The 13,884-nt window shown below is 58.2% G+C and overlaps 1 protein-coding gene across 4 annotated transcripts in view; it reads right to left on the bottom strand.

Annotated features, from left to right (window-relative positions):
- Positions 1 to 13,884, bottom strand: part of RFX1 (regulatory factor X1) — a 33,230-nt gene that overhangs the window by 2,116 nt on the left and 17,230 nt on the right. For 3 of the 4 annotated variants that reach the window (XM_042249825.2, XM_042249827.1, XM_042249823.2), the window contains 14 exons: positions 13,077 to 13,193; positions 11,969 to 12,064; positions 11,193 to 11,567; positions 10,368 to 10,462; positions 6,150 to 6,537; positions 4,211 to 4,392; positions 3,115 to 3,234; positions 2,908 to 3,023; positions 2,566 to 2,684; positions 2,375 to 2,484; positions 1,787 to 1,938; positions 1,602 to 1,699; positions 385 to 534; positions 73 to 281 (listed from right to left, as the gene is read on the bottom strand). In XM_042249825.2, coding sequence (XP_042105759.1) covers positions 73 to 281; positions 385 to 534; positions 1,602 to 1,699; positions 1,787 to 1,938; positions 2,375 to 2,484; positions 2,566 to 2,684; positions 2,908 to 3,023; positions 3,115 to 3,234; positions 4,211 to 4,392; positions 6,150 to 6,537; positions 10,368 to 10,462; positions 11,193 to 11,567; positions 11,969 to 12,064; positions 13,077 to 13,193 — 2,327 coding nt within the window. The remainder of the gene's footprint in view (positions 1 to 72; positions 282 to 384; positions 535 to 1,601; positions 1,700 to 1,786; positions 1,939 to 2,374; positions 2,485 to 2,565; positions 2,685 to 2,907; positions 3,024 to 3,114; positions 3,235 to 4,210; positions 4,393 to 6,149; positions 6,538 to 10,367; positions 10,463 to 11,192; positions 11,568 to 11,968; positions 12,065 to 13,076; positions 13,194 to 13,884) is intronic. The other variant, XM_042249824.2, reaches the window with a different exon arrangement.

Genomic DNA, 13,884 nt, shown 5'->3' with positions numbered 1-13,884 from the left:
GAGGCGGGGCCTTCTCTGGCCCTCCTTTGCCCTGCCTGCAAAGCGAGCGCTTCCCGCCCAGCCGGGGCGCACCTGTAGAACGACCACTTGAGGAGGAAGAGCTTGGCGGCCTTGGGGAAGCCGGTGCTGCCCTGGTAGGGCTTGAGCACCTGGCTCACGACGCCGTCCAGCCAGGCCGCCCACTGCTCCAGTGAGTTCTGCTGCTGCAGCGTCACCTTGAAGTCCTGCTCCAGCCGCTGCACCACTCGGTCCTCGCAGCGGCACACCCACGAGGCCTGCTCCTGGGACAGAGCAGGAAGGCGGGTGCCCGCGACTCAGCCGCCACCCCTGGGGACCGCCCCGCCGGGCCACCCCACGCTCGTCGCCTTCCCTGCCGGCGCTCACCTGCACATTGGCGAAGTCCACGCGGTTGAGATCGCTCAGCATCTGGTTGATCTGCGCAGTGTTCTGCAGCACAGCGCGCGCCGCCTGTGCCAAGTGGTTGAGCGACGTGTAGCGACGCAGGGTCTGCGCGAAGGCGCCGGCCGCTGCCACCTGTGGGGCCCCAGGCTTGTGGTTTTCTTGGAATTCACCCTTGCCCCCGCCCACTCAGGTCCCTTCCCCCACCCACTGTGACCTCTCCGAGCCTTTCTTTCTCCAAAAAGGGAGAAAAAACCTTGTTGCTTTTGTTGGGAGATAAAAGGGTCAGGGTTTTTAAACTTTGGGTCATCAGCCACACAAATAATGAGTCCAAAAAAAAAAAAAAATCAATGTATCTGAACACTATTATTTTTCATCAAAGCACACAAGAAGATCTGGGAGGGCACTGCCCAGGAGAGGCACGGCTTGCATGACCTTCTGCTTCTTCTGTTTGGATTATTATTCCCTTGAACGTCAGCTCCGGGAGGGCTGGAGTTTTGTCCATCTTGGTCACAGCTGTGCTCCCAGCACTTAGAACCAGGCCGAGCACACAGCAGGCGCTCAATAAATGCGTGTGTAATAAATCAACGAATGCATAAGTCTTGCTAGTTCCGAAGGACTCCCCCTGGATCCAGCTTTCAGTTTCTCCACAGACCAAGCCCAGCCTTCTGTCCAGCAGACCCTGGGTGTCATTCTTCTGACACCCAGTCTTGGTAGCATTTTCAGGACTTTAACAGCTTTTCTTTCTTTTTCCCTTTTTCTCAAGAGCAAGCCCATCCCATCTATCTCCAAACATCTTGGTAGTTAGTGACTGTGTAGCACTGACGGAGACGGCCATCATTCTGTTGCCTTATAGGTGTGGTTTTTTTTTTTTTAACATTTTATCTCTTTCTGAACATCTAAAGCACTTTCTGCTGAAGCTCTCTGAAGAGAACTACCTCACATTTGCATTTGGTTTTTATTTTAAGATGATGGGTTGCATACAGAAATACCACAAATGGGTTGTGTCAGAAGTGGGCACCTGAGGAAGCTGGCTTGTGAAGACAACACCCAGAGCTCACTCTGAGAGGACAAACATGGGGACGCATCTTATAGCCTTGGTCAGGCAGAGGAGGCTGAGGTTCCCCAGCCCCCCTAACCAGGAGGGAGGACCTGAAGCTGTGGGCCCAAGCTGGCCCCTCCGTCCCCCACCTCACCCTCACCTTCACCCGCAGCATCTCCTCGGGGATGTTCACCATGGCGTGGGTGAGCCAACTCTCCAGGCTCTTGGCAAAGTTCCGGATCGCTTGGGTCAAGGCACCTGGGGGCGGCAGCGGGGCTGGTGGGGACTCGGGGGGAGGTGGGGCACGGGGAGCAGGGGCAGGGTGGGGCAGAGGCGGGCACTCACTGGGGATGGGCCGCAGCACATCGGGGATGAGGATCTCCACCAGGCCCTGGTACAGCACGTTGTCACAGTGCTTGGTCCACTGCAGCACGGGCTCGAACTTGGAGAGGAGCACCAGGCTGGCCTTGGGCAGCCGCTTCTCAGCCTCATCGTGCCTGTGGGCATCCACCCGGCCCGGGGCATTATGAGGCTGTTCCACAGTCCTGCACCCAGGGTCAGAAAGGCACAGCACCCTCACCCCACGCTGGGCTCAGGCAGGTACCCTCTGCCTCCTGAGGACCCCCGGGGTCAGGCTGATACAGGGCTCACTGTCCCCCCGGATCAGAGAGGGATCTCAACATCCTGCACATGGGGACCCAGGCACCTGGCCACTGCAGGGAGGAAATGGCTCGGTGGGGCCCGCCATCCCACACACAGAGCATCAGATTGGTACCCAGGCACACTCTGGAGGCGGGTTCAGAAGGCCACAGGGGCCCCACAAACTGTGCGGGTCGGAGAGGAGCCCCCACCCCTGCATGATCTGGCCACCCCAGCCTTGAGGTCAGACTCGCAGGTGCCCACTTCCTCCCTTCCTCCCCCCAGGGCACTCACACAGCCAGCGGCGGCGCCTCGCTGGGCTGGCTCAGGTTGTACCTCCAGAAGGTTTTCCAGAGCGTTTCCACCAGTGGGAACTGCAGGTTCACCATGACATCAACGATGGCCTGTTGGGGAGGCCAGATGCTCGAGGGGGTCGGGCGGCAGCATGGTGCCCCTCACCCCTGCCTGCTGCCCAGGTGCCCTACCTCACAGTGTTCCCGGTATAGGACCTGGAAGGCCTTGATGTCCCCAGGTCCGATGCCCTCGGGCAACACTTTGCCCTGGAGATCAAGCTCTGAGAAGTCAGGGAGGCTTCTTGAGGCATCTGGGGGGCAGAGAAGAAACCATTAGCCCCTTCCAGTCCCACCTGCCCACCCCTTTCAGCCTCATCCTGGGATCCTGTTAAGTTGGCACCACTTGGCTACCAAGCTCCCCCATGACCAGTTGGGGTGATGAGGTTCAGGGAGGGCAACTGAACCATCTTCTGACTCTCTGGGGGCTGCACAGCCTGCTCTGGGCCCCACCTCCAGAGTCCGGGGAGCCCTCACCCAGAAACTGCTGGTACTGCTGGACCTGGGAGCTGATGTCTGAGAGTCCAGTGGCCTGCTGTGGCCCCACGGCCACACCGTTGGTCATGCCCTCCATCTTCTGGATGGGTTTCAGCCTGGAGAAGGGATGGGTAGGCAATGGGATGGGGCGTTAGGCCGCCATGTCCTTCCCTGCCTGCCAGCACCCAGCCAGCCCCGCCTTCCTACCTCTGTTTTTGGGAGAAGGGTTGGCCCCGCATGGCCATGTGCTGCTGGTCCTCCATCAGCCGTAGCAGGGGTGAGCTGGCCTTGATGCGCAGGCCGTAGTAGTGGTACTTGGAGTTGCCCCTGGGAGGGAGGCAGAGGGTGAGGGCTGGGCTGGGGGTGGCCCTGGTCATCCACTAGGAACTTTACAACGCACCCACCTCCTCTCTGCTAGGGGGCCAAACAGAGCCCAGGGGCTGAGACCCATGTTCCACAGAGCTGGGGGTGCTGGGCTGGGGAAGCCATGGGGACTATGGGGGCAGGAGAGGCCCCCACTCTCCTGAGCTCTACGAAGATAGGATCAAAGTCGGGGGCAGGCACTTAGCAGGTCTCTGCTGACTGCTAGTCGTAACAGTTTGCCAGGCACTGTTCTGAGCACTGAGCACGTGTGAAAGCATGTGTCCCTCATCTCTGCCCTATGAAGGATACTCCTAGCGTCCTGGACTGACAGCTCAGGAAACGGCGGCATAGAAAGACCAGGTACTCTGCCCACGGTTCTATATGCACGCCTGCCTGCATGAGGTGACACTAAGGCCTGAACTAGGAGCTGGAACCAAGAGAAGAGCAGGGCTCAGCCCAGAAAGGTGTAGGGGATTGCAAAGGAGAGGCAGAGAAGGGTGGGCTCACAGGAGGGCTCCTTGCTCCTTCCTCTGTGACTTCACTGACTCACAGGCCACGATTAAGCAATGACTGTGTGCAGCCCCCACACTCTCAAGGGGTGTGCATTTCAGCATCAAGAGACAGATCAGAAATGAGAAGTAACATGAAAGGCATACTGGATGGGTGCTCAGGAGAAAAACTAAGTGAGATGGATGCCACGGAGGTAGAGGAAAGCTGAAGTCTTAGTTAAGAGGGCCGGGGATATTTGAGTCAGGAGACGGGGAAAGGGATAGACAGTGCAAAGGCCCTGGGGCAGGAGCATGGGAGTGTCAGAGGAACTGTGAAGAGGCCAGTGGGGCTGGAGAGGAGTGAAGGGACAAGCGGAGTGGAGGACCTCGAAAACTTAGGGTGAGGGCGGGCCTTGCGGCCACTGGGGGCTGTCAGGGGCAAGTGGCCCCACCTGGTGCCCAGCCGGCGGGTGCGCAAGCCCATGAAGACGGAGCGGATGAGCTTGCCGAAGGAGGCGGCGTTGACAGGCTCCAGCTTCTGTTCCTGGCAGTGCAGCAGGTAGTGGCAGTACAGGGTGCTCCGCGGCAGGCTCACGCCCTCGGCCGTCTCATAGTTGTCCAGGAGCCACTGGACCTGGGGCCCGAGGGGCATGGAAGAATCGGAAGAATGCTAAGAATGGCTTCCATTTCTCAAGTGCTCGTCGCTAAGTGCTCTATTTATTTCTAATTGTGGTCTTGACAACCATGCTGGCGAGGGTGTCATGTCACCCTTCCCCACGGGAACTGAATCCAGCACAACTCCCTAGAACTGCGCTGTCCCAGGCCGTCACCACTAGCTGCAGAGAGCTGTTAAATGAATGTAGGCGGAATGGAAAAAGCCAGTGTCAAGAGGTCACGTCAAGTATGAGTCCATTCACAGAACATTCTCGAAATGACAGTGTTAGAGAAATGGGGAACAGATTCGTGATGGCCGGGGGTCAGGAATGCTGGAAGGGAAGAGGGTAAGGGAGACTTTAAAAGGTTAGCACCAGGGAGATCTTTGTGGGGACAGGACAGTTCTGCATTCTGAGTTTGATGGTGGTTTCCCAAATCTACCCATGTGATAAAAAGACACAGAAGTAGATACCCCTATGTGAGACCAATTGTCAGTTTTCGAGTTAGATACTGTACTACAGTTACGTAAATTGTAATGAGTGGGGTAACTTAGGTGGGGGGTCCACGGGGATCTCTGCAGTTTCTGTGACCATAATTCTTTCAAGATGGTTTTTTTAAAAAAACAACTTGGCAACTTCCTGGTGGTCCAGTGGTTAAGGATCCACCTGCCAATGCAGGGGACACGGGTTCGATCCCTGTTCTGGGAAGATCCCATGTGCCGTGAGGCAACCAAGCCCGTGCACCACAACTACCGAAGCCCGCACGCTCTAGAGTTCATGCTCCACAGGAGAAGCCAGCGAGCTCAGAAGTCTGTGCCCCACAGCGACACAGACTAGGCAAAAGTCCAAGCACAGCAACGAGGACCCAGTACAGCCAAAAAATAAATAATTTTTAAAAAGTCTAAAATAAAAAAAATAACAATTCTGTTTCTGGGACTGTGAAACTCACATTTCCAGCACTCAATAGCCTCATGTGTCCTGAGGCCTGTACACTAGACAGCAAGCAGAGAACATATCCATCACTGGAGGATGTTCCAGACAGCACGGGTCTAGGGGAGCACATTTTCAGAACCCACTCGGGGGTCGTGAAGTCAGTTATGGGGGTCATGACAAGCATTAAAAGATTCAGACTAGAAGCCAGGCTGCCTGAGTGCATGAGGGAGGTCCTGTCTTCTGAGAAAGCTTCGGTCTTGGTAATGATGTCCACAATGGGTGGCCGAGGGAGAGGGCGGGAGTTAAACATGAGACCACTTAGACCTCAAGCTCCTGGAGGACAAGGACCATCCCGGGACATCCCACCCGCAGTCACAGAGCTGATGACAAGCCCCATCAGGACTAGGCCCTAGGGCTGTTCCACAGAGCCGCCCTGGGCACAGGAAGGTTATCTCACTGCCTTCCGGATAGACACAGATCCTTGCTCCGGGTAGCTCCTGGCATGGTGGTGCCTGCATCTCCTGCCCCATGCTATCTATCCGCCATCGCCAGTTACTATCAGACTCGATGACACTTCCTTGGGTAATAGCTCCAAGAGCTTCAGGCATATCAGCTGAGGCCCAGAGAAGCTGAGGAACTTGCCTGAGGCCACACAGTGAGGAGTCAACCCCAGGACCTCTTCACCTGAGCGCCCTGGCACCAGACTGCCCAGACTCCTGGGGACAGTGGCCGGCACCCATCGCCCGCCGCCCCTGCCCAGGGGGCCCCCCACCCCTACCTCCTCTGAGGCTGGGTGGGCACTTACGGTGGCTGGTGAGGCACGGGTGGTGTGCGAGTAGGACTGACTGGCACCGCCCAGCATGTAGCCGCCTTGGATCACGTAGGTGCCTGCTCCACCGCCTCCGCCGCCGCCGCCGCCCCCACCCCCGCCGCCCCCACCGCCGCCGCCGCCACTGCCGCTGCTGCCGCCGCTGCTGCCACCACTGCTGCTGCTGGCTCCACTTCCACTGCTGGTGGAGCTGGCGACGACCTGGCTGCCAGACACGTACATGGGCACAGAGCCGCTGCTGGCCACCGCCTGGGAAGTGGCAGGGGTGCTGACCTGGGCAGCCGTGCCCGCGGCCTCATAGTAGCTGGTGCCTGCCGTCTGTGGGTACAGAGGCGTCTCAGGGTAGGAGTAGGTGCTGGAGCGGCTACAAAAGAAGTAGAGGGCGGGAGACAGGGGATAAGAGCTGGGTGGCCCAGGGGCATCACGGGGGAGGCCCTGCAGTGGCGGGGGAAGGGGGAGCAGGGCAGCAACAGCTCCATGCACTGCACACCACCCCAGTGCCTGGTGGACAATTCTTCACTGAATCCTCAAAGCAGTCCCGTGACTTCGGAGTCCCCACTTCAGCTGTGAGGAACTGAGACTGGAAGAGCTGAGTAACTTGTAACGGGCTAAACACTTCAGTTGCTCAGAAAACAAACTATTGAGAGAATACCCTGGCAGTCCAGGGGTTAGGACTTCTTGCTCCCGCTGCTGGGGGGGTCCTGGTCGGGGAACTGAAATTGCTCAAGTCTGGTGGTGCAGCCAAAAAAAGAAAGACCAACAACTATTGAAGGCCTGCTTGGGCACTGTTCTAGGTACGCTGGACCCAACAGCGGACACGAGAGAAAAGGACCCACCCTGGAGTCCAGGGGAGGTTAATGTCCTGGCAAGGGAGCCAGAGGAGAAGCCAAGGGCAAAGGTAGATTGAGGGCACTGTGGAAGGTGGCACATATCAAGGGACACGAGGCGCAGAAGTGGGTGGGGAAAAGTGAGAGCTCTACTCCTAAATCTACTGGCTGCCACCATGAGGGGCTGGTCAGCAACGACTATTAAGGTGCACATGTGTTTCGCTTTGACCCAGCGACCCATCCTGCCCTGGAGAGGTCTCCAACTATTCGGTCACATGAACTCAAGGCTGCAAATCGTAGCAAGAATAACATGGATGGATAGGGGGGTTGGAGTGGGGTGGTGTCTATCTTTACTGGGATGTCAAGTTAAAAGCTGATGAAATCCTACGTGGGGGTGAGAGAGGAGGAGGAAGGTCTTGAGGTCCCATCAAAGAACAAGGTCCAGAATGTTCCATTAGGTGAACAAAAGAGGCAGGGAGGGGTATGGATGATACTTTGGGAAGAAGGGAGAGATCGCATGGCATTTCATTATCTGTATCTGCCATTCATCGGGGTGGAGGGTGTGTGGACAGGGGGCAGCCACCTCACTAAACATGGTTGGATACAGGTTTTGTTTTTGAGCCCTCTCAATCCCCTGGAGAAGGAAATGGCAACCCACTCCAGTATTTTTGCCTGGAGAATCCCATAGACAGAGGAGCCAGGTGAGCTACAGTCTGTGGGGTCACAATGAGACAGATTCAACCAAAGCAACTTGGCTCGCATGCACAATGTATTAGTCATTTGAAAACATAAGCTGGGCTTCCCTGGTGGCTCAGTGCATAAAGAATCTGCCTGCCAATACAGGAGACATGGGTTTGATCCCTGGTCTGGGAAGATCCCACACGCTGTGGAGCAACTAAGCCCTGCACCACAACCACTGAGCCTGTGCTCTGGAGCTCAGGAGCTCAGGAGCTCTAGAGCCTGTGCTCCACAACGAGAGAAGCTACTGCAATGAGAAGCCTGTGCATCGCAACCAGAGTAGCCCCCACTTGGCACAGCTAGAGTAAGCCCATGCAGCAATGAAGACCCAGTGCAGCCAAAAATAAAGAAATAAAATAAAAGTAATTATAAAAAACATAAGCTAAAATGTTAAAATCCAGAAAGGGAGGGAAGGTGCATCCAGAAGGTGCTGAAGGACGCTGGGGACGGGAGTCCTGTGGGCCTCCCAGGGCAGCAAGAAGAGCAACTGAGGTGGGGGTGGGGGGCGCGGTCACTCCTGGTGTACAGCATCGCCCATCAGACCCCAGGATGCAGCTCCTGTTCCCTGTGTACTGGTTCACACATCTGTATAGTCCACATCCACGGCACGAGCGACTGCAGAAGTGTGGGGCCTGAGCCAGTACTGCTAAGCGCCCCAGCCACCCCCCCCCCCCGGCAGGAACCAACACCAGCCCAGCACCCTACCCGCACAGTGTGCGCTCGGAAAATGTTGCTATGGCAACTGCTTGCTGAATGACTACAGGAATGAATGTCTGTATCTACCTCGACCACCTGATACGAAGAGCCAACTCCCTGGAAAAAACCCTGATGCTGGGAAAGATTGAGGGCAGGAGAATAAGGGGACAGCAGAGATTAAAATGGTTAGATAGCATCACTGACTCAGTGGACATGAGTCTGAGCAAACTCCAGAAGACAGTGAAGGACAGGGAAGCCTGATGTGCTGCAGTTCACGGGTTTGCAAAGAGTCAGACACGACTTAGCGACCGAACGACCACAACTGGACACAAGCTAAACAGGGCCAAGGATAGAAGCCCAAGGGGTGTGGCTTTAATCAGAGGAGGAATCCAGACCAGCAAACGGCTGGAAACGTGGAAATGACCCACTGTGAGGGAGAGATAGAAGATATGATGCCCTCAAGAAAGTCATATAGCGGAAGAATCTGAGGGTAACGGCAGACGCTGTGATCACTCACACACTATAGTCACAGAGGGAAGAACTGAATCAGAAACCAAAGACAGACCGGGGAGAGGCAGAAGAGCCCTCGGGGGCCCTCAGGAGCTAAGCGCCTCTCTGGAATGTCCTCTGTGGCCTCCACCAGCACTGGTCACCTGCACAGATGAGAGCCAGGCAGTGCAGGAAATAAATCAACAGAACCATGAGGTCGCTGGATGCTGTAGACCATGATGCAGGGGCCGGGGCCCCACACCTGCAGCATCAGGACCCAGGGACCAAGTCATTCCATGAGCTAATCCACCCCCAGCGTCATGCCCACAGGGACAGGTGGTTGGGACATGAGAAAGACACCAGGCAAATGCAAAGAAAGTCATGAGACTTCTCAAAACGCAAACAACTCAGGTGTGCATGGGATTCTCCAGGCAAGCATACTGGAGTGGATTGTCATGCCCTTCTCCAGCAGACCTTCCCAACCCGGGGATCAAACCCACGTCTCCTGCATCTCCTGCCTTGGCAGGCAGGTTCTTTAGCACTAGTGCCCCCTGGGAAGCTGAATGGACAACTAGAATAAATCTAAGTCCTGAATTATTACTGTGGAGAGGGGAGACAGAAGGTGGCGGTGTGTGGAGGATCCCCAGCAGGGAGCCAGAGTCGAGGTTAGGGCAGGCCTGGGGCTGACATATGCCTGATACGGCAGGTACTGAGCTGTGTACAGCACCAGAGAGTGGAAGTCGTCTGCGTGCTAGCTGGGGGTGACTGGCCATATGACATTCATGCTGCAACTGAGCAGTGGAGTTACACACGGCGATTAAAGAGGGTAACCGAGACCCACATGAAGAGCTCGGAGCTATGTGGCAGGGGAAGAAATAGGGGACAGAACACGCTGCCTCTATTTCTCAGCACACAAAGCAGGTAATTTCTATTCTCAGAGCATCTCAGGGAGGAAACAGAAATGGGGTGCAGCATCTCCTCTGGGGCAGGGTTGGGGATCAGGAGTAAAGATTTCTTTTTCACTGTTTAACGGTCCCTACTCATTAAAAATTTTATCTTGTAAAATTAAACTTCTTTTCCTTTTTTGCAATTTCTTTTCAGGCCATGTCTTGTGACATGTCAGATCTTAGTTCCCTGATCAGGGATCGAACCTGCGCCCCTGGCATTGGAAGCACAGAGTGTCGACCACTGGACTGCCAGGGAAATCCATGTTTTTTTGTTTTTTTGCAAAGAACCAGACCCCCCTCCCTGACTCCAAAGCCTGATGCTATACTGGAATGCCTTTTCCAACATGCCAGGGTCCCCTCTGTTTCACTGTTATCGCCTGTTTTCACCTTGAAGGCTAGCTGGTCTGCCGGAGACTGGGGCTTCAAGTTCTGGGAAGGGATCCTGAGCAGACCCATGCTCCTCCTCTTGTCCCTTCCCCCACCCCCGCCCCACTCACATGGCACTGGCCGTGTAGCTGGCATCGCCACCCTCCACGTACTGCACTTGGCTGGGGTACACGTGTGGGACGGGCACCTGCTGGAGCTGCTGCACCTGGCATGGGAGGAAGGGGACGCAGAGGGTCAGGGGTGGGCTGGCTCCCCACCTCCCTGCTTCTCAAAGTCTGGCAGCTGGCCAAGCTCACGGGGACTCCCAGGTCTCCGGCTGGGAGGCTGCACTTAGGGGCTCTCTGAACACCCTGGACAGGGCCAGGGCTGGGAATGAGGCACAGCGGTGTCAGGAAAAGCCAGGCCTCTCTGCTTGGACTGGGGACAGCAAGGGTAGGGTTGAGGTGAGGTGGGTGGAAGGGACCCCAGACAGGGCCCTACTGCGGGCATGAAAGCTGAACCCCAGCGGCAGAGCCAAGTTCTGGTACAAGCCTGATGTTTAGGCCGGAGCAGGGAACTAGCTATGGCTGCAGGCGCCTGCAACAGGGAGGGACCCTGCCTATGGGGGCGGGGCCTAGGTGCACAGGATGCGACGGGCGGAGCCGGGACAAGGGCTGGGGCCCCCATTGGTGGGCCAGAATCTGGAACTACTGACAAAGCAGGGCGGGGGCGGGGCCTGAGTTCCCCACCCATCCCCCATCCCAGTCTGTAGGGGCAGAGCCTGGGACCAGGGGCCCGCTTTGGTAGGGGGCGGAGGGGGGTAATCAGAGATGGGTCCCCAGGCTGTTTGGGTGGAGGTGGGGTCTAAAGGGCCTGCGGGGCCGGGCGCGGGCCGGGGCCGGCGGATCCCGCCCCCGCCCGCCCCTCGCACCCCCGCCCGTGCGTCCGCCACCTACTTTGAGGGCCGTGGCGGCCGTGCCGAACACTAGCACCTGGGGGACTCTCTGGATCCTGACCCTCTGGTCGGGGCTGGCTCGGGCCGGCAGCCCGGGTAGTGGCTCGAGGACCACTTTCTGCTGCGGCAGGAGCAGGTGCGGGGGCAGGAAGCCCACCAGCTCCACCCACTGCTCGGCGCCCGGCTCGTAATGGGGCGGCAGCGGCTCGGGGCTGCCTAGCTGCGGGGCCTCCCCGCGGCAAGCTGGCGGTTCCGGGGCCAGCGCACCCGGCCCGGGCCCAGGCGTGGGCGGCCGGGGCGGCGGCGGCTCCGGTGGCGGCGTGGGCCAGGGCTCTTGCTGCTCTGCCTTCCTAGCGGGAAACTGACTGCCTGAGCACTGGAGGACAAACAGAGACACTGCGGGGTCACCGGGGCCGGCAGCGGGTGGGTCTCCAGGCCTCCACCGCCCACCGGGCTGCTGACACTAGGCAGCAACCCGACCAGAAGACCCCCACCCGGTGTCAGGGAATGGACAATCCAGAGCTCTCTCTTAGCAAAGCCTGGGCCCTGAACTGCCCGGTGCTGGCAAAGAGGAAGGCTTGAGGCCCATGGTTGGAATTGGGAGTCCAGGGTAGGGGTGGGTTTCTCAAGGTTCCAGCTGCCTCCCCCCACCCAGACCCCCCCCCCCCCAGGGGGGCTCCATTCCCTCCCTGTGGCCTGAGGGGCCTGCACCTTCCCCCCACCCCACCCTGCGACTGAGCCCCAGTTTGCCCAGAGGCATGTGGGGGAGACACACACCTCTTGAGCCACATGGACCGGCTGGAGTCCTTGCACCGTGAGCTGCTGCACGGGGCCAGCTTTGGGCACCTGTGGAGTGGCCTGAACCACCGACCTCTGCGGGGAGGGAAAGGCAAGTCAGGCTGCGACAGCCACGGCCAGCATGGCTGCCCGCCTGTCCTCGAGCGCCACCCCCTTCCCCCAGCACTGGCATCAGCCTTTCTCCAGCTTTTCACTGCTGGCGCCACACCATGTGGCTTCCAGGCTCCTTACCAAGTTGACTCTGGGCGCCATGGAGAACCCATGCTCTACCAGGTGAGGCTGACAGGAAGTAGGACTGAGAGCTGAACTTGGAGCTGACTGAGGTGGGCCCCTACTCTCCACCCCCACTGCCTACATGGTCATCCCGCAGGTCTCACTTCCATGCTATGGCGGGACGCCGGCATTACCCTCAGGACAGAGTGAGGGACAGAAGCTGGGAGGCGGGGAGCAGCCGAGTGATGAACCCAGGGCTGGATTCCGAGGGGCTGTGGTGCCTGGCTGGAGCATATCTGTTGAGTCCTTCAGGGTGGAGTTTCTGCTTTCCTCCAGGGAGAGGATCTATGGCTTTCATCTGGTTTTCTGAGGGCCTGGGAACCACCCCCCAACCGACTGGTAATGACCAGATGACAGACAACCCTTGCCTTATAACCTGCTCTGGCCACGGTGGCTGGCAGCGCAGAGTGAGGCCTCCTCTGGAAGATGGGGCATGGACTTAACAGGTTGAGGCCTCTCCCTGAGCCCCTTGGGGGCGAGCCAGGACTTGGCCTTGGGACTGCCTCCAGACAAATGGGCCTGGAGATACCAAGGTTGTTTCTTGAATCTGTTTCCAGTGCCTATTCAGTCTGAGGTGCTTTCCGCAGCAGCCCCAACCACCTAGCTCCCTGGCCCTCAGGGCAGAAGCCAGTATTTAGATGAGAAGGAAGAGTCTGGAGAGAAGCAAAGCTGCTTGCCGCAAGCCCCGGTGGCCGGCTAGGGCTGGACCCCCACTGGCTTCCCCACCACCACCCCGACAAACAGCTGTAGGAGGATGCAGCGGCCGCTGGGCTGGCACCCCTTGCCCCTGCCACCGCCCGCCTTGGCCTGGCACCTCTTGGGTGACGGGGACACTCTGCTGGACACCATGGACTTGCAGCTGCTGTGGCACTGTGCCCGTGGGGGCCCCGGCCGTCTTGCTGGAGGAGCTGTTGGCCTGCACCGGTGACCGCTGCAAGGGAAGGAGGCATAGAGAGTGTGTGGGGCAGCCAGGCCCTGACAAAACCCTGTCCCAAGAGCTATTCGGGAAGGACAACAGCCGGGGGGACGTCTCCCAGCCACCTAAGCTGATAACTGCCCTGGGTGTCCAGACGCCTGGTCCCTCCTGCAGCCCCTGGGATCCCAGGGCAAGGCTCAGAGTTCAGCCCAGAGATGCTGGGGAAGCCCATCTTCCCCAGCGAGAAGGGTGGGGACTTTGGCTTCCGCTCAGTGGCCCCCAGCTGCCTCCATCAGCAGCTGGACTGCAGCCCTGAGGTGAGAAAGGCTAGGTCTGGGGGTCCCCACTTTCCAGATGAGTTGTGAAGGTGCAGATGGGAAGGGACGTGTGCAGGGCCACACAGCTGTGAGTGGTGGCTCCAAGTGCTGACCCTGGGTGGGCCGGCTGCAGAGCCCCCATCAGCTCTGTGTCATGGGAAGTAGATGAGGGGTGGGTATTATTACTTGTTTCATGCCTAGAAAACTGTGGACTCAGAAGGCTCTGAGGGCCTGCCCAGAGTCCTCAGGACTGAATGGCTGAGCCTGGGACCTCAAAGTCTGACTGCTGACACCCATCCTCCCAGCCATCCACGGCTCACCTGCCTCCACACCCACGTGGAAATTAGGGGTCCTAAGTATTCACGCTATGGTTGGAAGAGAGCCACTTT

This window comes from Ovis aries, chromosome 5, assembly GCF_016772045.2.
Source record: "Ovis aries strain OAR_USU_Benz2616 breed Rambouillet chromosome 5, ARS-UI_Ramb_v3.0, whole genome shotgun sequence".
Classification (NCBI taxonomy): domain Eukaryota; kingdom Metazoa; phylum Chordata; class Mammalia; order Artiodactyla; family Bovidae; genus Ovis; species Ovis aries.
The sequence above is the reverse complement of the archived record's forward strand: the minus strand, read 5'-3'. Positions and strand labels throughout refer to the sequence as shown.